General features: G+C 46.0%; 2 protein-coding genes and 2 long non-coding RNA genes across 5 annotated transcripts; 1 reads left to right on the plus strand and 3 right to left on the minus strand.

The window, feature by feature from the left end:
• Positions 1-3,025: 3,025 nt before the first annotated feature.
• LOC307213237 (beta-defensin 1-like) lies at positions 3,026-6,927 on the minus strand. Of its 2 annotated transcripts, none has more exons than XR_013837450.1 (3): positions 6,771-6,824; positions 4,529-4,619; positions 3,026-3,297 (listed from the first exon to the last, which is right to left on the minus strand). XR_013837450.1 is itself a non-coding variant. In XM_079971002.1 (3 exons), exons 1-3 carry the CDS (start codon positions 6,921-6,923, stop codon positions 3,152-3,154), a joined length of 357 nt encoding a protein of 118 aa, XP_079827128.1. In that variant the 5' UTR covers positions 6,924-6,927; the 3' UTR covers positions 3,026-3,151. The 2 variants fall into 2 exon arrangements, 1 of the variants encoding a protein (XP_079827128.1); XM_079971002.1 differs by having other exon boundaries at positions 6,804-6,927.
• Positions 6,928-9,519: 2,592 nt separating this feature from the next.
• Positions 9,520-10,120, plus strand: LOC307213135. Its single transcript, XR_013837410.1, has 2 exons — positions 9,520-9,726; positions 9,986-10,120. It is a non-coding gene; the product is annotated as an uncharacterized lncRNA (long non-coding RNA).
• Positions 10,121-12,067: 1,947 nt separating this feature from the next.
• LOC307213691 lies at positions 12,068-14,288 on the minus strand. Its single transcript, XR_013837643.1, has 2 exons — positions 14,046-14,288; positions 12,068-12,517 (listed from the first exon to the last, which is right to left on the minus strand). It is a non-coding gene; the product is annotated as an uncharacterized lncRNA (long non-coding RNA).
• A 4,966-nt stretch (positions 14,289-19,254) lies between these two features.
• Positions 19,255-24,923, minus strand: LOC307211932 (uncharacterized protein). The gene is made up of 3 exons (XM_079969099.1): positions 24,725-24,923; positions 23,190-23,315; positions 19,255-19,984 (listed from the first exon to the last, which is right to left on the minus strand). Exons 1-3 carry the CDS (start codon positions 24,822-24,824, stop codon positions 19,887-19,889), a joined length of 324 nt encoding a protein of 107 aa, XP_079825225.1. The 5' UTR covers positions 24,825-24,923; the 3' UTR covers positions 19,255-19,886.
• Positions 24,924-25,249: the final 326 nt, after the last annotated feature.

A 25,249-nucleotide genomic window follows, 5' to 3' on the forward strand; every position in this document is an offset into this window, starting at 1 on the left:
CCAGGGGGAATTCCTCAAACTCTGTAAAAGGGCTGGCAAAAGCTTGACTTCAAACAGCAGCCACCTGGCTGATGGATGCCCAGGTGTTTGGTGACACTTTCAATAGCCAGAGATCACTTTGTTCCTGTGGCTTGGAGCCCAGGAGAAATTCTTCTCCCTTGACATCAGGTTTCGATTGTATCCAGGAAATGGGGCAAACTGCGTGTCAAAACCGCAGAACCAAAAACCTGGCCTAAGGTTGCCTGCCTGCTTCTGTCTTTTCTCAGGATAATCTTTATGTTGGAAGAGAGGGTCACCGCAAACTGGTGTTTTGTTGTAGGCATATTCTGCAACATGCTCTTGGCACGATCAGTCAGGGCCGGCCCTACGATGAGGCAGAGGGAGGCAGTTTTCTCAGGCAGCCTACACTAGCCTGCTAGTGGAATGGAAGGTCCCATCCTTTGACCTGTATTGGAGTAAGATTTAACCACCAGTCCAGTTGGCTTCCATAGGCGCCTTGAGGGATGACGGCATCTTGCCTTTGCCTCAGGCAGCAAAATGTTTTGAGCCGGCTCTGCAATCAGTGCACCTTTGCTGGGTCTATTCTGTTTTCATTTCTTCTGTGATGCTTCCCCAATGCTGCCTGGTTATTGATGTCCAAAGGGGGATGAAATTAAACCGGAGCATTTGCAGTATTAAGAAGATCGGGATTTCAGCAGGAAGTTATTGGATAGTGCACTGATTAGGATTCTATGTGAAATATACTCAGAGTCGAGTGTGGATTTCATGCTCTTTATTCAGCTCATAGTAGTGAGGAATACCAGTTCCCCTGAAATGTCTGCTTTATATACACTTTACACAATGGGCCCCATGTGATTGGCTAATTCCAGGATTCTCCTGTAGGCCAATCAGGTTGCGGATTCACTTCCACCTGGAGTTGGATTGGGTGGCTCCTGCGGACCAATCAGACTGCTGCATTCTGAATCCTATTGTTGTAGGACCAATCAGACTGCTGCGTTTTGGCAGGCGCACAGAGTATTGAAAGTGGGAATCACTTGCGGCTGCCCCAATAGCATTGTGAGCACAAATAATCATGAATGTGGAATAAAAAGGATGTTTGGTGTTCATAAACTCACCAGTGATTTCCCAACTGTTTGGGCAGCTCTTCGTCTTGTTTCACTCTGCCCTGAGCAGCAGCAAGGATGGGAGATGTCGAATAATAATAATAATAATAATAATAATAATAATAATAATTTATTATTTATACCCCGCCCATCTGGCTGGGCTTCCCCAGCCACTCTGGGCGGCTTCCAACTGAATATTAAAAACAATACAGCAACAGACATTAAAAACTTCCGTAACTTCCCTCAGAGCTGGACCTGAAGTGGAGATGCTCCTTCAGGTCTACTAGACCAAGGCCTTTTAGGGCTTGAAAGGTCAGCACCAACACTTTGAATTGTGCTCGGAAACATACTTTTGCAACAAAACTATATTTGACCACTTTTCTCCTCCTTTTCTGGTTGTTCTTAAGCCCTTTTACATCTAAGCTTTTTTTAAAAAAAATGTAATTATGTATTTACTCATGAGTAGGATGTAGGACCCATGTGCTCTACAGGGAGCGGGCTTGAGGCACCAGGCTCATTGGCAGACCAACTCTGTGTTACAAAGGTGTCTGCAAGCATGACATGAAGGCTGCCATCATTAACCCCGCCCTGTGGGAATTGCTTGCAGAAGACCACAGTGCCTGTAGACAGATAGTCAGGTTGTGTATCTACAGCAGTGACCAGAGGAGGAAAGACCGCTGGCAGGAGCACAGAAGAAACACGATGGTGCATCTGCAGAAGCAGAACTGGATACCTTCATCTGCCCCAGCTGCAACAAAACATGTCTCTCCCATATCTGTCTCTAACAACCACAGCAGGTGCTACAACCTTCCAACAGTTTGACTTCACCCCCAAAGGTGCATTCCTCCATTGTCTCCTGAGACAGATGGATGCCAACCATTGCCGACCTTTAAAGCTCTAAACAGCCTCGGCCCAGTAAACCTGAAGGAGCGTCTCTACTCCCATCGTTCTGCCTGGACGCTGAGGTCCGGTGCCGAGGGCCTTCTGGCGGTTCCCTCATTGTGAGAAGCAAAGCTACAGGGAACCAGGCAGAGGGCCTTCTCGGTGGTGGCACCCGCCCTGTGGAACACCCTCCCATCAGATGTCAAAGAGATAAATAACTACCTGACATTTAGAAGACATGTGAAGGCAGCCCTGTTCAGGGAAGTTTTTAATGTGTGACATTTTAATGTATTTTTCATCTTTGTTGGAAGCCGCTCAGATGGGTGGGGTACAATTATTATTTTATTATTATTATTATTGCATTGCAATGCTGAAACCTGTGCTGGGAACTGTAGAGGAAGATCAGGTGATGAATAATAGCTTGCCCTTCTTGAAAAGGTACCTCACAAACCGAAAGTATCTAAAGGGCAGAGCTCGAGTGACCATTTTTTAAATATATGGCATTAAAAAAATATTATACAGATTTTGAGGCATGTGGTCACTTATATACAAGCACCACCAATATATACAAATGTCTGGCTCATTTAAGACAATATAGAAGTTTTATTCTCAATGATGCTGGGACTCACAGGTGGAGAATCGTTATATAAATCTTCATTGTTTGTAAAGGGAATCCTTGATTGAACTAATACTTTATTATCCATTTGGAGCTGTGCTTAATTCTTGTACTTTTGTCCTCCTAGGCTGTGACTCTTTATGGCTTCATATATTTATTTTTTTGCCTTCTTTCTTCTCATAACATATGCAATATTGTTGGTTAACAAACCAAAAAGCAAGCAGCAACAAACTCACCGGCCATCTCCAAAACACAATTTTTTTATGATTTTGGGGATAGGGGTGGTAGAAAGGTTTATTCCAAGGTTGTTGTTTTTTCTACTTCTCAAGCAGCCAGCTCACTGCTGGTCCTTGAACGTTTTAGAAACAAGGGGGATTGAAGTGCCAACCACTGTCGAAGAGTAGCAGACAGAAATGCAAGAGAGGAAAAAATACATTTTTATTAGGAGGGTGTGTGTGTAACGTTTGGCAAGGTTAATTCATAACTGGAAAAAGGGAGCAGAGGAACACTCTCTCCTTTGGGGGGTTTATCTTCATTTTGCCTCTCCCTACTAAACCACTTCATCCCGGCAACAGATCATGGTGTGGTGGTAGCAGGTCCCAATCTGCTCCTCGCCCTCACTGCAGTCATCGTACCGACAGATCCCTCCTCGCCGGAGGCAGTGGCTCACATACCGGGGCTCACGCTCCCCATTTCCTGCGTAAGAAGGAAGCAGAGAACATAATGTCTTGAAGACAGCCTTGCTGGGTCAGGCAGGCTACGCCTTCCCTTGTTATTCATCTTCAACATCTGGCTTTTGGAGACAGATTGCTTCTATCAGCGGGAGACCCACTGACCTTCTCAACTGTTAAAATCCACAGATGGGGCTTTTTTTGCTAGTTTTGCCACCCTCAGAAGCATAGCTGTCAACATTTCCCTTTCTTTAAAGGGAAATTCCCTTATTCCGAATAGGATTCCTCGCAAGAAAAGGGAAAAGTTGACAGCTATGCTCAGAAGTGTGGGACCCTCCTCAAAGAGGTCTTCTACCATCTTATGTGACTGGCTCAAGATTGCCTTGTGAGTAGAGATTTGAACCCAGGTTTCCCAGGTCTTAGCCTGACACTCTAACTGCTAGCCCACACTGCCTCTCTTTCGCCCTGGGATGACCATCCATTGCTTTCTTCTTTGGCAGTCATGGCTTCTCTTTTCGTGTGACCCACCGCTTTTGCCAAATTCGTATTGTTCATGTTACAATGATGATATATGCCAAACCATCCCAGGCGGAATGGTTTTATGTGTATGTACTGTTGCTTTAACTCACCCTGGGACCTTAGGGCAAAGGGTAAGAAATCAAATAAGCAGATAAGTAATAAAAACTCCATATGCCATTTACCGAATCAGAAAAAACAACAACACACAGTCAGGTGTATCAGGTGCATTCATGACTGTACCCAAGAATGATTTGCAGAGATGTCTCCTCTCCACTTACTCTCTTGCAATACAGGTGTTGTTGCTAGGCTCAAATCTAAGAATCTGGAAGGATCAAGCGCCTCTGCCTAATTTGCTGTACCAGGAAGGCAGTTGATCAAAGGAAGGAGGTGCAGGGACCACACAGAATGGCTAGTCCTTAACCCATCACTCTTAAGTTTGAGCAAGCAAGTGTAAAAGAGAATCTTGATGGATTTCTCCACCAATATTTGCCAGGACCATGCCAGGATCATGAACCCTGAAGTGCCAGTCTAAGGAAGGACTCCCTGCTGCATAGATTTATTAAGCCTCATGAACAATGCAACCTATTCTGTTTTGGAATTTGAAATCAAAGCTTAATATATGAAAGCACTTATTACCTGTAGCCTGTTGCATTAAATTGTGGTTTCCGAGTCTACCCTAGGAAACCTATAAGCTAGAGAAGCGTTTTGCTAGTGACTTCCATTTCTGTTCACCTTACCTGGGCTCACCAGGAGCACTGCAAGGATTAGGGCAACCAGGAGGTGGAAACTCCTCATGGCTGGGTCAGGCTGGGTCACTCTCCAGGGTAACTAGGAAGGTGAAATAAAAGGAGAAGGGACAGTGGTAAACCTTTTCTGTGCCATAAAATGAACCGCTAGCCATAGCAACTATGCAAAACGGGAAGGGGGGTCCGTAAATAAATAACTAGGTAGTGTCAAATAAATGCCAGATGAATCTTCCTCTCTCCATCACCTGCCTTTTCCCAGTCAATATCAAGCAGCCTCTTATAAATCCAGAAATCGCAACAGGAGAAAGTTAAGCATATATGTAGGGAAAGAAATTGAACCTTTTTTGGGGGTGGATTGTGCCCTTTCTCCCCCCTTTCCATTCCTTTCTCCCTCTCTCTCCCCACATCCAGTCAACCTCTGTCTCTAATGAACAATCCAAATCCATCAATGGTGGACAGAGATATATGTTCACCATGATAGGATACGGGTTTAGCTCTGTCGAAAAGCATCTAGTGGCTTTGGTTTGGAAAGCAACGCATAACTTTCAGCAGGGTTTCAGAGCACTCTTGCAGAGGTGGTGCGCCTTAGAGGGCAGATGTCACCTTCAGAGGACATTTATCCATCCTCATTGTTTAAAAACAGCTCCTTCTCCTCCCTGTCTTATACACTTCAAATTGCTGTTGAAAGCAGAAGCCCAAAGGTTTCTATAATGGGATATCTTATTTTATGACTATTTTGGTTTGCTACTCCAATATGCAAGTCTAAATTGCTGCGAACTTTCTGAGAATTCAAAGCCACATCCAATGTAGCTAGATATTATTTACACCATGCTTTATAGCTATAAACTGGATGCACTTTATTCTTTCGATTGTAAACTGGTTTAACTGATTTTCATGTTTTCTTTTTTTGCATTGCGGTGACCCACAATGGGACCTTATGGTAAAGGCCGGGCATAGCCGGATTTAGAGGAATGTGACCAGTTCGGTTGCATTGGGCGCAGAGGCTTGGGGGTCCCACAATTATGATGTAGAATGGAAGGTGAGAGGCGAGTGGGAGACAAATTTTGGTGTTACACAGGACACCACTGAAATGTGAGAACCCAAGGCCTGCCACTCAGGTGGTTAAGAAATTTTAATAACAGCAGAAGCAACCATGAAAACAACAGTATAAAAGAAGAGCGAATAAATCCAATACATTCTTCGTTCATCGAGAGTTTTACAGAAAGATAACCAAGGACCATCAGCCAGTGGCGTAGCGTGGGGGGTGCAGGGGGGGCCGGCCGCACTGGGCGCAACATCTGAGGGAGGCGCGCTCGCCGCCTCCGGAGTCGCCGAAGAGCCTCGGGCGCAGGCTGTAGCAGAGCCCCATGTTTTGCGGAACCGATGAGCTGTGCGCGCGTCCGGGCTGAAGGCGTCCGGCAGGCAGCGGCTCTCAGTGCTCGCCGCGGTCCACGCGCGTCAGGGCCACGGAGGGCGCGCCAGGCAGCCCCTCCTCACAGCCCCGCCGCTGCTGCTGCTGCTGCAGCTGCAGCTGCTGGGCCATGTTGCATTTTCCTCGCCTCTCTGCCCTCCTCCTCCTCCGGGCAAGCGGCGTCGTTTGGGCGGCAGCGCCAGCGGCAACTCGCCTCAGATCACCTGACACGGACCCGCCGCCGCCATGGCTAACTTACTGTAAATACCCCAGCCCAGGCAGCAGCAAGAAGAAGCTGGCAGCGGCGGCAGGTTAGGGGTTAGGGGCGCAAATTACTTGCCTTGCCCTGGGTGCTGACAACCCACGCTACGCCGCTGCCATCAGCAGTGGCAGACACTGGGCTGTCAAATTCCAGCTGTGCTCCATTCTCCATTGTTGTGGCACCCCCTATGGCCCTCAGTGCGGCTGAACCCTTTGCACTACTCTAAAACTGCCTCTGACCACCGGTGGTGTTGGTCTGGTTGTTATTTTGTCTGTCTCCACAGATAAAAGGGGACAACACACACCCTGGGGTGCAGTTCTTCCAAAATCCACAAGGTAATTACTGGTTCTTGTTCAGGGATCATCATGGAAAGCCAATGACTAGAGTAACTGTAATTTGTTAATGCCACTTAACACACCCTCAAGAACAGGCAACACAACCCAAAGCTTTGGCCCTCTCTAGTTTTTATGGTTGATGAATGGGCCAGTGCTGGGGGAAGACCCACACAGATCATTTCTACATTTCAACACACAGGTTCTGTCGCAAATATTATTAACTACCAGACAGCGAAACAGCCATCAGACAGTTCTTACCCTCGACGCCCTGTGGTGCTTTGCTCCCACTGTGGTTCTAACCATCTCAGGCTTGGAACACCTAGTATGACATAAGAGAATGAAATTCTCTTTCCCCATAGGCTGGCAAGGAAAGTCCATTGTTTGTCTAGCAGCCTCTTGTTTCAAGACCGCTTCATTCTAGAGTGATATTAGCCAATCAGGTTGCATATGTATGTGACTCCTTTCCAATTGGCTGAAAAGGAGACCTGACTTTTCAATGGGTCTTTAGTTTTTAAGTTTTTAAGGAACAAGTTTTAGGGGTGTGCACTAACCATCAATTTGGTTTGTATCTGTCACTTTGGGAAACAGCATAATTTCTTCCAAGTCGCTCTGTTGTCTATCTGCTTCAACTCATGTTTTGGGTCTGTTAAAAACAAAGCTCTGTTTGCCGCCATTTACTATTATGGGGGACTTTTTGACAGAAGTGGATAGAATTTTCAGGCATCTCTTTTTATTTTGTATTTGTATTTGGTGAGAATGGATGGAATTTGCTGCCATGGTCTGAGGACATGAATCCTGACAAATTTCAGAAGGAAGACAGTCTTTACAGAATTGGGATGGAAAAACAGGAATCACTTAACCTCTCTGAGTTTCTTATGGGAAATCAATCAGAAAATTGCTGGGATGACATTTCCTGGTAAAGAAACCTTCAGACTGAAGACAAATAGGTTATAGCGCCAGGAGTCTATTTAAGGCTGCTCTTGGGGTAGGGAGAAAGTTAAAGATATTACAAAACCAAGAATTAAAAGCAACTTTTCACAGCCACAGAAGGAAGGAATGATGAGTGACGACACTGTGGTCTAAACATTGTAAGTTCTCTAGAACTAAAACCCAGCACAAATGCAAACTGAAAAAGAACAGGAAGCCCACCCCCAGCATAAAATTAAAACAATTAAAGTAGTTGCTCTGCTTGTTGTGACTTGGAATGTTTTTTAAAGGGTGGGAGGTACCCTGATTCTTCTGATCCACTCTTCTAAGCACCCTGCTCTGGAGAGGCAGAACTTGCAAAAATAGCAATAGGCAAGCTTGTGAAACAAATAATTTTCCTCAGTATTCTACCTTCCCCAAAGCACCGTGACTGAAGAAACTGGTAAAACAATTCCTTCTGTTTAAAAGCTAAACACGTCCATTAAAATGTGTCAGCTTGGTTTCTCTTTTAACAACACAAAGGAGTCTGCAGCATTTTTTGTGACTGAGTCAACAGAGCAACACAAGGCTTTTGGGGAGTGAGAGTGCTCCTCTGATGCAGGGTGCCTTGTTAACATTGCCACCCAACTCAGGCAAATATAAAAACGCTGTGAAACATCCCAGTTTGGATTTCAAACAGAGACAATGCACACTTCTAACAGGTGTACATCACAGTAAATTAAAATTGGGCAACATGACTCATGCCCCTGAATGTGAGAGTATCAGCACATGTGCCTTATTTTTAGAGCACCTAAGGCTGCTGGATTTGGTAGTCTAATGTAAAATCAAAAGTACTGTGCTTGCTCTAGAACACGCATGGCCAAACTTGGCCCTCCAGCTGTTTCTGGACTACAACTCCCATCATCTCTAGCTAACAGGACCAATGGTCAGGGATGATGGGAATGGTAGTCCCAAAACAGCTGGAGGGCCAAGTTTGGCCATGCCTTCTCTAGAAGAACGTAGGTGCCTTCACATAATATTTACTCAGTCCAATATCAACCATGATATCTATGGCTGGGATATCACTGCCTCCCAAACATATGAGATCATTTCACACCACCACAAGCTTCCCTATTCATGTTTCAGTGCAGTAAGACAATGTTATTTGCTTTTTAAGGTTTGCTTATTGATATTACCTGTTTTGTTCGTTTGCTGGCATTTTGTGTCTCTGTGTGTGTGGGTTTTCTTTTCGTTTTTTGGAGGGGGTATAAGTATTTTGCTTGCTGGAGGCAGTTGGCATTCTGAGTGTTGCCAGTTTCCTTCTGTGAACTGGGTACTTTGTGGTACCCACGGCAGTTTATGAGATTTCCAAATGTGCAAGAACATGGATGGAACCTATCCATTCTGAAGGAAATCAGCCCTGAGTGCTCACTGGAAGGACAGATCCTAAAGCTGAGGCTCCAGTACTTTGGCCTCTTCATGAGAAGAGAAAAGACCCTGATGTTGGGAAAGATGGAAGGCACAAGGAGAAGGGACAACAGAGGATGAGATGGTTGGATAGTGTTCTCGAAGCTATCAGCATGAGATTGACCAAACTGTGGGAGGCAGTGGAAGACAGAAGTGCCTGGCGTGCTCTGGTCCAGGGGGTCACAAAGAGTCGGACACGACTAAACGACTAAACAACAAGAACATAAGAATGTTTTGGAACATAAGAGCCTGCTAGATCAGGCCAATGGCTCATCTGGTTCTCAGATGTCTGGAAGGAAATCCAAGCACAAGGTCATTCTTTTTCTCCTGTGGTTCCCAACAACTGGTATTCAGAAGCATTGATTCCTACAGCTGTGCACTACAGTGGTACCTTGGGTTACAAATGCTTCGGGTTACAAACACTTCAGGTTACAAACTCCGCTAACCCGGAAGTAGTACCTCGGGTTGAGAACTTTGCCCCAGGATGAGAACGGAAATCGCATGGCAGCGGCAGGGAGACAGTGGGAGGCCCCATTAGAAAAAGCACACCTCAGGTTAAGAAGGGTTAAGAAGGGACCTTCCCCCCCCCAAAAAAAAAAAAAAGTGAGGAAAAAATTGGACTAGACATTTGAACAGACCGTGGAGACAGCAATAACCTGCCTCTCTACTGTTTTGTCCATTGACTTCAAACCTTCTGAAATAGAAGTAGGAGTTATCACACTTGATAATCCTAAATTCAGCATCGTTACAGAAGCAGAGATTGATACACACCTTGTCGCTTTAGCAGAGAGAGATTAGCTCTACAGTGGTACCTCTAGATACGAACGGGATCCGTTCTGGAGCCCCATTTGCATCTAGAGGTAAACGTAACTAACGACGGCATGTCTGCGCACGCGCACGTCGCTTTCACCACTTCTGCGCATACGTGTGATGTAATTTTGAGCATCTGTATGTGCGAGCAGCGAAACCCGGAAGTAACGTGCTCCATTACTTCCCGGTTGCTGTGGAGCGCAACTCGAACACGCTCAACTTGAAGCGTATTCAACCCGAGGTATGAATGTATTTAGAATTCCTAATTCTGTGACTTTGGGCCAGAATGTCTGGTGAAAACCAACTTGTTAATGGCTCTGGATTATGGGCTGAAAGTGGAATGCTCACTATCTGATGTTTTTTACTCTGGACGAATAAAACAGTGGTTTGGGGGGGGGACCCGACCTCCGGAATGATTTAAGTTCATAACCTGAGGTTCCACTGTATTACAAGCCCTCTCTGCTCCAGTGAGAACAATGAACTTATTTTCTAGTCTGGCCTTAGATGGCATTTCTTCATGTTCTGATGTCATATCCGACCATGCACTATGGATCTAAAATAGCAAGTTGCCACCTGACTCTTTCTTTTGTTGTGAAACGTTTTGATTACTTAACAAAGTAACAAAGTAACAAAAAGGTGCAAAAATGTTGCTTTCCAGACAGTGAAAAAAACCCAAAAAACCAAAACAAAAACCTCTATGCACTGCTTGAAGAAGTGCTTTCTTCAGTTGAGCTTTAGAATTCAATGCACAGAGCCTTTGAGGCACCAAACCTTCTTCCTACTGTGTGAGATCTTGCATAAGCATGGCTAGATTTCCAGAGCTGGTGAGTTGGGTGTACCTTAATGCCCAAGCAAGGCAGAGAGCATAAAAATCTCTTTTTGCACCTCATCCACTTGAGTTATCTAGTGCCTAAAGAGGTTTTAAGATCTCCTCCTTGCTTGGGGGACAAGGTCTGCTCAACACTCTGGCTTTAGGGATACAGTGCATAGCTGTCAACCTTCCCTTTTTTGCGGGAAATTCCCTTATTCCAGCACTGTTTCCCACTGCTTCCTGCTGCTATCCTGGATTGTTAGATATCCCGTAGACTCTCCCCGGGACAGGTGAGGCTGCTGATGCCTTATTTTCGAGGCTGCTGATCCCTTATTTTCAAATCTGAAAGTTGACAGCTATGATACAGTGGAACCTTGGTTTTCAAACGTACTACATTCCAGAAGACCATTCGACTTCTGGAACGTTCAAAAACCGAGGATCAATAGGCGGTTGGCAATATCCATAAAAAAAAAAACACAGAGTAATGGCTTATAGGGATGTGATCAAGACCTTGGCAGAGCCCTCTGAGATATGTCTGGCAAGCCTGGGAAAATCAATGGACAGACCGAGGGAAAGTCTCTTTACGGAGGTGTGGAAATGGCGGCTGTCCTTATGTGATATGATTTTTGGAGAGTGTAAAACCCACACAGAGGATGTTTGTTTTCAACCCGCTTGTGAAGATTATCAGAGATCGCAAAGAAAGGAATATATGATAACAACAAGAAGATGAGGAAAGTAATAAAGAGACTATCTGGACAGAACTGGATAGAACTGTCTAATTAAAGCAGCAAGATAAGTGATGTTTGGACACCTTTTCGGGTACCCCCAACAAAAATTTAAAAATTTGGCTGTATAATTTGGAACTAATGTGATTTGGAAATAATGTGATTTGATTGGCCTGTTAATAAAAATTATATTTTTTAAAAAAGAAAAAAACAGAGTAATGTGCCCCGGAAGCATAGCTGTCAACGTTTCCCTTTTTAAAGGGAAATTCCCTTATTCCGAATAGGATTCCTCGCAAGAAAAGGGAAAAGTTGACAGCTATGCCCAGAAGCTGATCGACTTCTGAGGTGCATTCAAATATGGAAGCAATTACTTCTGGGTTTTTGGCGTTTGGGTTCCAAATCGTTTGGGTTCCAAGACGCTCAAAAACTTAGGCTCCACTGTCCTAGGGATTGTCTCTGTCTCTCTCTCCCCCACTGACCATGGGTGTGGCTCCAAGGATTTGGGTATATGTGACTTTTGTGCATATGTGGAATTCTCAGAGCTGAACCCCCACATAAGATGCAACCATGCTGTAAAACCCAAGGACTGCAAGAAAAGAGCTCAAATTTCCAGTGACCTTTCTTTCCAAAGCAAGCCAAACTGGGCTAAGTCTTGCTGACTCTGAAATGTCTTTGTCTTCAGAGAAGTGGGGAGTCCAGAACAACATTCTGAGTCAGCCTACCCAGGTGAGCGCAGCAGCCTGCCCAGGTGCCTGCACAGAATTCTTGGCCACCTATAACAACACAGGTCTCATTTTTAAAAATTATTATAAAAAAGAATCATTTATTTATTGTATAAATCTATGATTTGTTTTTGCGACTGGTGCTACAGTTTGACAGCAGGGGTTGGAAAGGCTGCGAGTGCTTTAAAAGGAAGAAGAGGAAAGAAAGACAATGTCAGAGGATACGTAAATGCGCATAGCGGTCCTGATTTCCTCTCTGTTTCACAGTGGAATTGTTGAGCTGGGAGAAACCGCTTTCCTAAAAACAGCATGCAGACTCAGAGACGTCGGTTCTCTCGGGACACTCTCGCCCAGGTTCTCAGGTCATCCGTAACAGTCTCGGCGCTGGCGCCTCTCAATCCTTCTCCCGGCAACATTTTATTTTCGTGTGGTAGCACGTGCTGATCTCGATTTCATTGTATAAGCACCGATTGCCTCGACATTTTCCTGCTCTCCGCCGGCAGCGCCTGGCGAATAAGTTCAAACCGGCTCCTTAGCAAAGGAAAATGATGATTCGTGATCACTTGCGCTCCATTATAAGACAAGGGGAAGGGTGGGGTGACAATGATCTGGGGGGCGGGATACATTTGCAGTTAAGACGGGGGGGGGAGGGTCTGTATCTTAGTGGCAGAACACCTGCTTTTCATGTCAAAGCAGGGGACATCTCCAGGTAGGGTTCAGAAAGACCCCCATCTGAAATGATGGTTGGCCATTGCAGACTGGGTATCTTCAACCTTTCAGACCCAGAACACACCTTTAACCACCTTGGATCAGGCTATGGGTCTGACTAGTGAACCTTAAACGGCTCAGGACCACAATACCTCAAGGACCACCTCTTCCCATATGAACCTACCTGGACCCTGAGATCATCACCTGAGACCCTCCTTCGTGTGCCTCCTCCTCAAGAGGTCCGGAGGGTGGCAACACGAGAACGGGGCCTTCTCTGCAGTGGCTCCCCGCCTGTGGAATGCTCTCCCCAGGGAAGTTTGTCTGGCGCCTTCATTATACACCTTTAGGCACCAGGCAAAACGTTCCTTTTTAACCAGGCCTTTGGTTGATCTGTTTGACATTGTTGCTCAGTCCCACCTCCTGCCAACCTAGCAGTTCAAAAGCACGTCAAAGGAGCCCAGGGCAACAAACCAGCTCGAAGCGCCTGTGGTTAAGATGGCCCTGTTGTGTTGGGAAACCCACTCTCCTGAAAGATCAGTCTTTTTTTTTTATAAGGAAAGTGAAGTGAAAATGTGCTTGGAGGTACAGTGGTACCTTGGTTCTCAAACGCCTTTGGTTCTCAAACTTTGGAACCCAAACACTGCAAACCTGGAATTAAGTTTTCCGGTTTGCGAACGTTTTTCGGAAGCCAAATGTACTCCATTTTGTGTGTTATGCTGAGGTCTGTCTGTTTTTACTATTTATTTTGCGTTTTTGTTTTTGCCGCTTTCCTTGTTTTGTTTTTGTGATTGTGTGGAACCCAGTTCAGCTACTGATTGATTGATTGATTGAGTGACTGCAGTAAATTGTTTATTGCTTTCATTTTATGGATCAATGGTCTTGTTAGATAGTAAAATCCATGTCAAATTGCTGTTTTAGGTGTTTTTAAAAGTCTGGAACGGATTAATCAGTATTGCAGTACTTTCTATGCAAAAGCACGCCTTGGTTTTGGAACAGACTTCCGGAATGGATTAAGTTTGAGAACCAAGGTACCACTGTGGGGATAACACTGGTTTTTGATGCAGGCCCTTCTCACCTCCTTGCAAGTAAATCAGAATGAATGCTCATGAAATAGCTGGTGTCGCCTGGCCTTCCCATAAGTAGGCTGGACGAATGCTCAAGAAACAGGGCACATGGAAGCATTATGTGGAGCATGAGAGTTGCATGGATGTCTCCTTTGGGTGAGCTGCTGAGAATCCCCCTCCCCATTATTATTTTCAGAGGGAAGAGCATGGAACCCACCAAACATGGTCTGGCCATCAAGTCTCAGAAGGGATCCCATGTGATAAGCGACCCAGCTTGTTCCTCTTACCTAAAGAGACTAGAAAGGCACCCAAAATGGCAACGATCAACAGATTACGGAACCTCATGGCTGGAGGGTCACCTGTGATCTCCGAGGAACTGGAACAAATGTATAAACATAGATGAGGTCAACAGCTTGGCCAACAAGACGGGAGTAGCGTTGGGTGAAATAATAATCAGCATACATAACCTACAAAGTCCATTGTTCTCCCGGCGGAAAGGAGCCAACACGCCAGTGAACCCAAGAATTAAAGTCCTGTGTCCCTATTGGCTGAAGCAGGTCGTGTGAGAGATCTGGAATGTTCCATTGTTTTCTTCTCCGAGGATGGTTCACTTCGAATCGGCCGCTTGTTGACCACACAAGCCATCTCCAGGTACTTGCTGATTTGAATAAATGTAACAGATTGAGGTTGAATCCTGACAAGACAGAAGTACTGTTTTTGGGGGACAGGGGGCGGGCGGGTGTGGAGGACTCCCTGGTCCTGAATGGGGTAACTGTGCCCCTGAAGGACCAGGTGCGCAGCCTGGGAGTCATTCTGGACTCACAGCTGTCCATGGAGGCGCAGGTCAATTCTGTGTCCAGGGCGGCTGTCTACCAGCTCTTCCTGGTACCCAGGCTGAGACCCTACCTGCCTGAGGACTGTCTTGCCAGAGTGGTGCATGCTCTAGTTATCTCCCGCTTGGACTACTGCAATGCGCTCTACGTGGGGCTACCTTTGAAGGTGACCCGGAAACTGCAAATAATCCAGAATGCGGCAGCTAGACTGGTGACTGGGAGCGGCCGCCGAGACCACATAACAACGATCCTGAGAGATCTGCATTGCCTCCCAGTACGTTTCCAAGCGCAATTCAAAGTGTTGCTGCTGACCTTTAAAGCCCTAATGGCCTTGGTCCTGTATACCTGAAGGAGCGTCTCCACCCCCATTGTTCAGCCCGGACACTGAGATCCAGCGCCGAGGGCCTTCTGGCGGTTCCCTCATTGCAAGAAGTGAGGTTACAGGGAACCACCAGACAGAGGGCCTTCTTGGTAGTGGCGCCTGCCCTGTGGAACGCCCTCCCTTCAGATGTGAAGGAAATAAGCAGCTATCCTATCTTTAAAAGACATCTGAAGGCAGCCCTGTTCAGGGAAGTTTTTAATATTTAATGCTGTACTGTTTATAACACTTGATTGGGAGCCGCCCAGAGTGGCTGGGGAAACTCAGCCAGATGGGTGGGCTATAAATAAATTATTATTATTATTATTATTATTATTATTATTATTATTATTATATAATGTTTATTTCATTATTTATTTATTTTTTAAATTGGTGGTGGTGGTGGGGAGTAGAGAGCCACACAGGTGCCATGGGAGAGAGTTCCTTGGGTGTTGTTGCACCCATGGGTGCCATGCCGGGGAACATTGCCTCAATTAATTAATTAACTAACTAACTTTAAATAATCACACTTTCATCCATGGTCATCGAATAACTTACGGAAAAACCATTCAGTCGAAAATCTAAGACTAACATGCATCAAAAGCTTCCTCCTATTCGTTATGCATGACAGTATATACTTTTGTCCCTACTCATTTATCTTAATTTCCTCCCCCTTCGTCCCTCCCCTTTAACCCCTCCCCCCACAAAATTGTTCTCTCTTCAAATCTTTAACCATGTGCAGAGATTATTCATTCTAATTTGGGTGCTTGGGTTGGCTTCCCCTTGAGCTATCCAGTTCCTAAAACGTGTCCATTTATTCAAAATCTTTTGATATTTGTTTTTCCATGTATTTTCCATCATTACCTGTTCAAATATATCAGATTGTATATATTCTAAAACATAGTCATTTCATTTTTCCTTTGTCCATTTATCCTTTTCTTTCCATCCTGATGCAATAAATAGCATACGAGCTAAGATCATAATTTTATACCAATCTTTTCTTTCTATTTTACTTTTCCCCAGCATTCCTGAGATAAGCATTTCTCTATTGACGGGACATTGCCATAATAATAATAACAACAACAACAACAACAACAACAACAACAACAACAACAACAACAACACTTTATTTATGCCCCGCCCATCTGGCTGGGCCTCCCCAGCCACTCTGGGCAGCTTCCATAGAAACCAAAAATACAGTAAAATATCACACGTTACAAACATCCCTGAACAGGGCTGCCTTAAGATGTCTTCTGAATGTCAGGTAGTTGTTTATCGCTTTGACATCAGCTGGAAGGGCGTTCCACAGGGCGGGCGCCACTACCAAGAAGGCCCTCCACTTGTTTCCCTGTAACTTGGCTTCTCGCAATGAGGGAACCGCCAGAAGGCCCTCAGCACTGGACCTCAGCGTCCAGGCAGAACGATGGGGGTGGAGACGCTCCTTCAGGTAAGACATACAAACATACACTTCCATCTATTCCACTCTATCTATTACAATTTTATGTTGTGAACTGCCCTGAAATCTATGGATGAAGAGCAGTATACAAATCTAATTGAATAATAATAATAATTTGACCTTCAGTGGTACTGACACAGAGAATATAATTTCCCAGGCCCGCGTATGCACCACTCAAAGCACTTTGCTTCTTCATGCTGTGCATTGTTAAACTATGGAACTCCCTGCCACAGCAGGCAGTGATGGATGGCTTTTAAAGAGGACTAGAGGGCTACTAAGGGACACGGGTGGCGCTGTGGGTTAAACCGCAGAGCCTAGGACTTGCCGATCAGAAGGTCGCGGTTCGAATCCCCGCGATGGGGTGAGCTCCCGTTGCTCGGTCCCTGCTCCTGCTAACCTAGCAGTTCGAAAGCACGTCAAAGTGCAAGTAGATAAAGAGGTACCGCTCCGGCGGGAAGGAAAATGGTGTTTCCATGCACTGCTTAGTCATGCTGGCCACATGACCCGGAAGCTGTACGCCGGCTCCCTCGGCCAATGAAGCGAGATGAGCGCTGCAACCCCAGAGTCGGCCATGACTGGACCTAATGGTCAGGGGTCCCTTTACCTTTAGAGGGCTACCAGCTATTATGCTTGAGCTCTGCTTCCACGGTTGGAGGCATCAATGTTTCTGAACACCATTTGCTGGAGAGGAGAGGGCTCTTTTGCGATTTCTTTCTGATTTTGCACAGCCACTGTGAGAAGAGGATGCTGGACTAGATTGGCCATTGGCACGATCCAGCCAAGTCTTATGTCTTTATGAATGTAAGTTCAGTGCCGTTTGCTAGGCAGCGGCAGTGAGAAATCATAGAATTGGAAGGGACCCTAAGGGTCATCTAGGCCAACCCCCTGAAATGCAGGAATATGGCAGCTGTCCCAGACGGGGATCGAACTCAGAACCTTAGCATTATCAAGCTCTAACTGACTGAGCGATCCAGGGGCAGCTATTGTCTTACCGCCCTGTCTCTGGGCTTCTCCAGAGGCATCTGGTTGTGAGGGAAAAGAATGCTAGACAATTTATTTTTAATAATAATAATAATAATAATAATAATAATAATAATAATAATAATAAATTTTATTTATACCCCGCCCTTCCCAGCCAGGGCAGCTAACATCAATAAAATTTCAGTAAAAACATAAGAAAAAAAAATTAAATACAGGTTAAAATGCAATTTAAAATGCAGCCTCATTTTAAAAGTCAAAACCATAAAGGAAAGGGAAACATAAGGGTCAGACTGAGTCCAAACCAAAGTTTTCAGTTACAATCCAATAATAGCCTCATTATAACAATACCAATTTATAATACAATTACTAATTCCAATCGTTCAAATACCGAATTATATAATTTAGATAAAGTGCCCCCCCCCCCCGTGTGCTAGAATTGATGGCTGATGATTTTCTTTATTTCTGCGTTCCAAACTCTTATGAATTTCAATTACATTCCGGTCATAATAATAATAATAATAATAATAATTTATTATTTATACCCCGCCCATCTGGCTGGGCCTCCCCAGCCACTCTGGGCGGCTTCCAAAAGAATATTAAAATACTATGATACATCAAACATTAAAAGCATCCCTGAACAGGGCTGCCTTCAGATGTCTTCTAAAAGTCTGGTAGTTGTTGTTCTCTTTGACATCTGGTGGGAGGGCATTCCACAAGGAGGGCGCCACTACCGAAAAGGCCCTCTGCCTGGTTCCCTGTAACTTGGCTTCTCTCAGTGAGGGAACCGCCAGAAAGCCCTTGGTGCTGGACCTCAGTGTCCGGGTAGAACGATGGGGGTGGAGACGCTCCTTCAGGTATACTGGACCGAGGCCGTTTAGGGCTTTAAAGGTCAGCACCAACACTTTGAATTGTGCTCGGAAACGTACTGGGAGCCAATGTAGGTCTTTCAAGACCGGTGTTATATGGTCTCGGTGGCCGCTCCCTGTCACCAGTCTGGCTGCTGCGTTCTGGATTAGTTGTAGTTTCCGGGTCACCTTCAAAGGTAGCCCCACGTAGAGTGCATTGCAGTAATCCAAGCGGGAGATAACCAGAGCATGCACCAGTCTGGCGAGGCAGTCCACAGGCAGATAGGGTCTCAGCCTGCGTACCAGATGGAGCTGGTACACAGCTGCCCTGGACACGGATTTAACCTGTGCCTCCATGGACAGCTGTGAGTCCAAAATGACTCCCAGGCTGCGCACCTGGTCCTTCAGGGGCACAGTTACCCCATTCAGGACCAGGGAGTCCTCCACACCTGCCCGCCTCCTGTCCCCCAGAAACAGTACTTCTGTCTTGTCAGGATTCAATCTCAATCTGTTAGCCGCCATCCATCCTCCAACCGCCTCCAGACACTCACACAGGACCTTCACCGCCTTCACTGGTTCTGATTTGAAAGAGAGGTAGAGCTGGGTATCATCCGCATACTGATGAACACCCAGCCCAAACCCCCTGATGATCTCTCCCAGCGGCTGCATGTAAATGTTGAAAAGCATGGGGGAGAGGACAGAACCCTGAGGCACCCCACAAGTGAGAGCCCAGGGGTCTGAACACTCATCCCCCACCACCACTTTCTGAACACGGCCCAGGAGGAAGGAGCGGAACCACTGTATGACAGTGCCCCCAGCTCCCAGCCCCTCAAGACGGTCCAGAAGGATGTTATGGTCGGTGGTATCAAACGCCGCTGAGAGATCCAGCAGAACTAGGAAACAGCTCTCACCTTTGTCCCTAGCCCGCCGGAGATCATCAACCAGTGCGACCAAGGCAGTTTCAGTCCCATGATGAGGCCTGAATCCCGACTGGAAGGGATCCAAATAATAATGATCCCATTGTACAACAACTGCTACTTTAATAACTTCTATTCTTGTTGACACATTAAATGATTTAGAAAGCTACAAGTGAGGCACTCAAACGATAACCTTGTTCTTCCTGTGTGTGGAAATTATTCTGTCCGTGGTGTTTCTTATGTATTTCTTATGTAATTATTTATTGCATTCATATCCCATCTTTCCTCCGAAGAGCTCAAGTTGCCCTTTTCTCTCCCCTCTTCATTTGAATCCTCACAACCACCTTGTGACGTAGGCTAGGCTGGGAGACTGTGACTGGCCCAAGGTCAAACGCAGTGAGTTTCAATGCGAAATGGGGATTTGAACCCTGGTCTGTCAGATCCTTAGCCCAGCGCATTAACTGCTGCACCACACTGGCTCACGATAGCTAGGCCTTTGGTCTGATTCTGCATGAGTCTTTATATCTTTTAAAATCGACCACACCACACATATAAAAAAGCCTGTGGGTTTTTCTTGAAGATGCTTCTTCCTAGAGAAAACCAGTTCTCCACTGTACGCCCAGGCCACACCTTGGTGGTGTGTCAGGACAACATTGTCTTCTACTCTTGAAGATGGGTGTTTCCCGCCCTGCAGAACTTGTCGTCTTCTCCTCACAACATTTCCAAACTTTTCCCACTTCAGAGGCTAAGGAGGAGTTTGATGGAGGCACGCAGGCCAAATCTGGGTGTAGAGAACCCCCCGTTGCCTTCATAGGAGAGGAAGTGAGAAGGACAATCTAGACAAATAGAGAGGGAGAGGATTAGAGGAGCAGAAGGCCTTGCAAACACCTAACATCCCCTCTAGGCAAAGATGAAAATTAATGCTATGCTTTTCCAGTTTCAATAGTGTAATCCAGGACAGTGGTACCCCTTGTTGCGAACGGGATCCGTTCCGGAGCCCCGTTCACAACATGAGCAGAACGCAACCCGCGTATGCACGGGTCATGATTCGCTGCTTCTGCGCATGCGCGTGATGTCATTTTGAGCATCTGCGAGCGGCGAAACCTGGAAGTAACCTGTTCCGTTACTTCCGGGTCGCCACGGGACGTATCCTGAAAGAACATAACTTGAACCAAATGTAACAAGAGGTATGACTGTAGTTCCCTAATTTTTTTGAGCCACTGTCCAGAAGCTCAACCCCAGTACTCCCTACCACTACCCTATAAAAAGCATTACTGGGTTAGAAATTTAATAATAATAATAATAATAATAATAATAATAATAATAATAATAGTTATTATTACAGTGGCTTGAACGACCAACTAAGAAAGATAAGTAACACTCAAAACAGTAACACAGAATTACACATTTTCCCCAAATGCAATTAAAGTTAGTTAATTAATTCAACCAAACTGATGGGCTTCATCCAGTGATACCAGCTTTTTCAAAGTCTGATAGTCATTTACACTGGCAGCTCCCCCTGCCACCTCTCTTCTGACTAGCACCTGTTTTACTCTATGATTCTATGATAACTGGTATTTTTAAAATGGGGGCTCTTTTGTTCAGGCAAGCCCCCAAACTGCTGCCTGTGTTTTGCACACAGAAGCTTCTGGGTTCAATCCACAGTGTGTGCAGGGAGGGCTGAGAGAGACTCCTTCCCTACTATCCTGGAGGACTGCCAAGAGTCAGTGTTGACAGTACTGAACTGGCCACCTGGCTCAGGGCGGATCTACGCTTGTCGTTTAGAACATTAAAAATGCGTTATTAAAATATGACACCAGAGGGCACTGCAGAGCAATGAGCCACTGGCAATGGAAAACCACTATTAAGCACTGTTATTTTTTAAAACGTTTAGCAGGTCAGTGTAGATCCAGCCTCATTATATGCCAGCTTCCTATGTTCCTTCCCAATAGATGTGTTTAGGGGAAGGCCTGTAGCTCAGTGGTAGAACACCTGCACTGCTTGCAGAATGTCCCAGGTTCAATGCGTGTGTGATGGCCGGGGCTGGGGCTTGAGCCTGAAGGATCCTCACCTGTGCTGGATCCTCAGCTGCAGGCACCAGCTGAGTCTGCTCTGGCTCCTGAGGTGATGGAGGACCCATTGCCTGCAGGTGCTCCACTCTCAGCCCCATCAGAGGAAGCTGAGGTTGCCTCTGGGTCTGGTAACCCTCCAGCCTCTCCTAAGCTTCAGAGGCTCAGGGCAGAGAGGCGGAGGGAACTAAGTTCCCACAGGAGGAATGCTCGCCTCCAGGCCAGGAGAGGTGAGTCACCAGAGGATCGGGGCCACCCTATGCCTCAGGGCAGATAAAAGCTGGCCAGCCCCAGTCCCAAGTTGCGGGAGCAACATTGTTGGTAGCCTGTTCCTGCCTGCACCCTGTCCTGCTCTTCTGCCAGAGTTCCTGACCTCACCCAACTCCCTGCCTTGGACCCTGCTTCAGCTTTGATGGACAGCCTCCATACCGCACCCTTGACCTCGGACTGGACTCGGACCTCGCTGCAAGGTTAACCCTCGGGACCAGCACACCCTGATAGAGCTGGAAATGTCTCCTGCCTGAAACCTTGAAAAGACACCGCCAACCAGTTAGACAATACTGAGCTGGAAGGACCAATAGTCTGACTGTGCAGAAGATAGCTTCTTATGGTCCTGGGTTCCTAGGAATGGCCTTTGACTTTTTTTTTACAATTTGTGCCCCCAGCTTGGCAGCAGTTCCCCCATCACCACCCCACTTGGGTTCTGAATTTAGGCTATTTTAGTTTTTCTGCTGCTTTATGTATTCCTGCTGTTTTCTTTGTTTTTTTTATATAATTCAGTTTTTTATATTTTAAAAACATATATCCAGCGGGTGCAGAATGCTGCGGCAAGATTCCTTACAGGATCCTCGCTGCGCGATCACATTCACCTGGTTCTATACCAGCTGCATTGGCTCCCGGTGGAGTACAGGATCAGGTTTAAGGTGCTGGTTTTAACCTTTAAAGCCCTATACAACCTAGGACCCTCGTACCTACGGGACCGCCTCTCCTGGTATGTCCCACGGAGGACCTTACAGTCTTCAAACAAAAATATCTTGGAGGTCCTGGGCACAGGGAGGTTAGGCTGGCCTCAACCAGAGCCAGGGCTTTTTTGGCTGTGGCCCCAATCTGGTGGAACGCTCTGTCACAAGAGACTAGGGCCCTGCAGGACTTGACATCTTTCCGCAGGGCCTGCAAGACAGAGCTGTTCCACCAGACCTTTGGCCAGGGCACGGCCTGACCCCCTCCTTTGGTAATCCTCACAGAACTCTAGCCCAATGGTTGCCATTAATTTGATTTTGAAGTGATTTTAAAATGAATTGATTTTAGAATGCTGTGTTACTTTTATTGTTGTTAGCCGCTCTGAGCCCAGCTTCGGCTGGGGAGGGTGGGATATAAATAAAATTTTATTATTATTCTTAGGTAAAAGGTAAAGGTACCCCTGCCCGTACGGGCCAGTCTTGACAGACTCTGGGGTTGTGCGCCCATCTCACTCAAGAGGCCGGGGGCCAGCGCTGTCCGGAGACACTTCCGGGTCACGTGGCCAGCGTGACATCGCTGCTCTGGCCAGAGCCAGAGCCAGAGCCAGAGCCGCACACGGAAACGCCGTTTACCTTCCCGCTGGTAAGCGGTCCCTATTTATCTACTTGCACCCAGAGGTGCTTTCGAACTGCTAGGTTGGCAGGCGCTGGGACCGAGCAGCGGGAGTGCACCCCGCCGCAGGGATTCGAACCGCCGACCTTTCGATCGGCAAGCCCTAGGCGCTGAGGCTTTAACCCACAGCGCCACCTGCGTCCCTATTATTATTCTTATTTATTATAAATTAAGGAGAAAGACATGCAAGAACATAGAGGAAGCTGCAGTACAAAGCAGGAGCTCAGTTGGTAGAGCATGAGACCTCTTAATCTCACGGTTATGGGTTTGAGCCCCACTTAGGCAAAAAAGATTCCTGCCTTCCTACTCTACAGTTCTGTGATTCTATGTAGCAACTCACCAACACAACAAAGCTGAATGCCGCTGTAGCAGCTCCCCTTCTCGATCTTCTGTGCAGGGCAGAGAGTGGGGTGGCAGGTCCCTTTGTCTTCGTGGCACTTCAGGGTGTCTCTTGCATGGCTGTGCCCTAAGGCAGGGAGAGATACGCAAAAGGGGTCACTTCAAGCACTGGCATGCAGAAGGGATGGCTGCATGAGAGGCAAAGCAGCCATTCGAAGCAGCGTGCTCATAACGAAGAGCGCAATGGTCAATGGCCCTTAAGGCACACTAGGTCAAAGGAGGGAGACCCATGGCTCTCCAGAATATGCTGGATTGCAACCCCAATAATCTCTGAACACTGGTCATGCTAGCTAGGGTTGATGGAGCCTGACAACATCTGGACCAGTGCCGGATTTATGTACAAGCTAAACAAATTTATAGTTTAGGGCCCTACTCTCCTGGGGGCCCCAAAAAAATTTAAAGGAAAAACAACAACTGGATGTACATTTCCAAAATATAAGGTAAAAAACAAATATAATAAAACCAACAGACAGCAACAGTGTTTTGTGTTGTGTAGGCTCCTATGATGTAAGTCAAGGGCCCCGCCTGCTAGCCTGCTCCCTAAAATATCACTGGTTTGCTCATTTCTATATATAGGGTGCCTACATTCTGCTATTTATAATTATTAGTAGTTTGCATCATTATATTTACACCTATTCTTATTTAATGTTATAGCAAGTTTCTAGAGACTTGATTATGAGTCTTTGTAAACTATGTTTCTAAAGGAACTTTTGTTATTGCCAAATGCCAAGGTGTTTGCATTATTAAGTTTGTTATGAATGAAAAATCATTTTAAGTTAAAGCTTGATAATTATTTCACTATTAATATACTTCTTCTTAATTGTATTTCACTATTAATATACTTCTTCTTAACTGTATTTCAGTTCAACAAATTACTTTGATAAAATACATATTTTGTTATGTGCAAATGGCTTTAGATACCTATTAGGTCCATAAATTACCATACAGCGTATATTCAACAGAAAAAACAGCGACAATTTGTTGTTGACAAAGGACAGCTGGACGTATAAAGGGCCCCATTACCTTCAGTAGCTTAGGGCCTCATCAAACTGAAATCGGGCCCTGATCTGGAGCCACTGTCAACTGGCAGTGCTCACTTAGATAGAATCATAGAGCTGTAGAGTTGGAAGGGATGCCAAGATTCATCTAGTCCAGGCTTCCACAAACTTGGCCCTCCAGATGCTTTTGGCTTACAACTCCCATGATCCCTAGCTAGCAGGGCCAGTGGTCAGGAATGATGGGAAGTGTAGTTTCAAAACATCTGGAGGGCCGAGTTTGAGGAAGCTGGATCTAGTCCAACCCCCCGCAATGCGGGAATCTCAGCTCAACCTCTGCTTAAAAACCTCCGATGCTTTCTGCATTCTCGATTCCCTGCATCGGATCTTTGATTGTAAGCCAGCATTTGAACCTCGTACGAAGGACGGCATGGCACTTTAACAACATAAAATAATAACAATAGCAAGAACTACCACCTACCTGGGGTTAAGGTGCAGAGAAGCAAGAACACAGCCGGGAAAAGAGACGGCATGATCCTCGTGGCCAGTTGATTTAGCAGCGGAGCAAGTCCCAGATGCATTCAGAGCCAAAATGTGTTGTGTCTCTGTGAAAAATAATGTATCTTGGGCCTTTTTAAAGGGATGGAAACCACTTTAGCTGTTTCCTGGTGGCTTAAGGGATTTGATTGCAGCTGGAGATTTTACCTGCCTACGGGAACAGCACTGCTGAACAGAAAAAGTCATATAAACATGACAATAGACAAAGGTCACATGTGAAGCTGGAGAAGAACTAATCTTCCTCAATGTCATCAGGACTTCTTGGGTGACTCAGTTGATAAGGAAGCAGAGACAAGCCTCCCTGAGGACGGGAATTCTGAAAGCTCAGTAAACTTTTGCTCATCATGGTGATGGGAAATGTGTCCTTTTAAACCTCCATGCGTCATTATGGCAAGAAGTGTTGAGAGATCTTTTGTCCGTGGTCATTCCAAATAGCTGGTGCAGCTAC

The sequence above is a fragment of the Podarcis cretensis genome (genome assembly GCF_951804945.1).
Source record: "Podarcis cretensis genome assembly, chromosome: 3".
Taxonomy (NCBI): domain Eukaryota; kingdom Metazoa; phylum Chordata; class Lepidosauria; order Squamata; family Lacertidae; genus Podarcis; species Podarcis cretensis.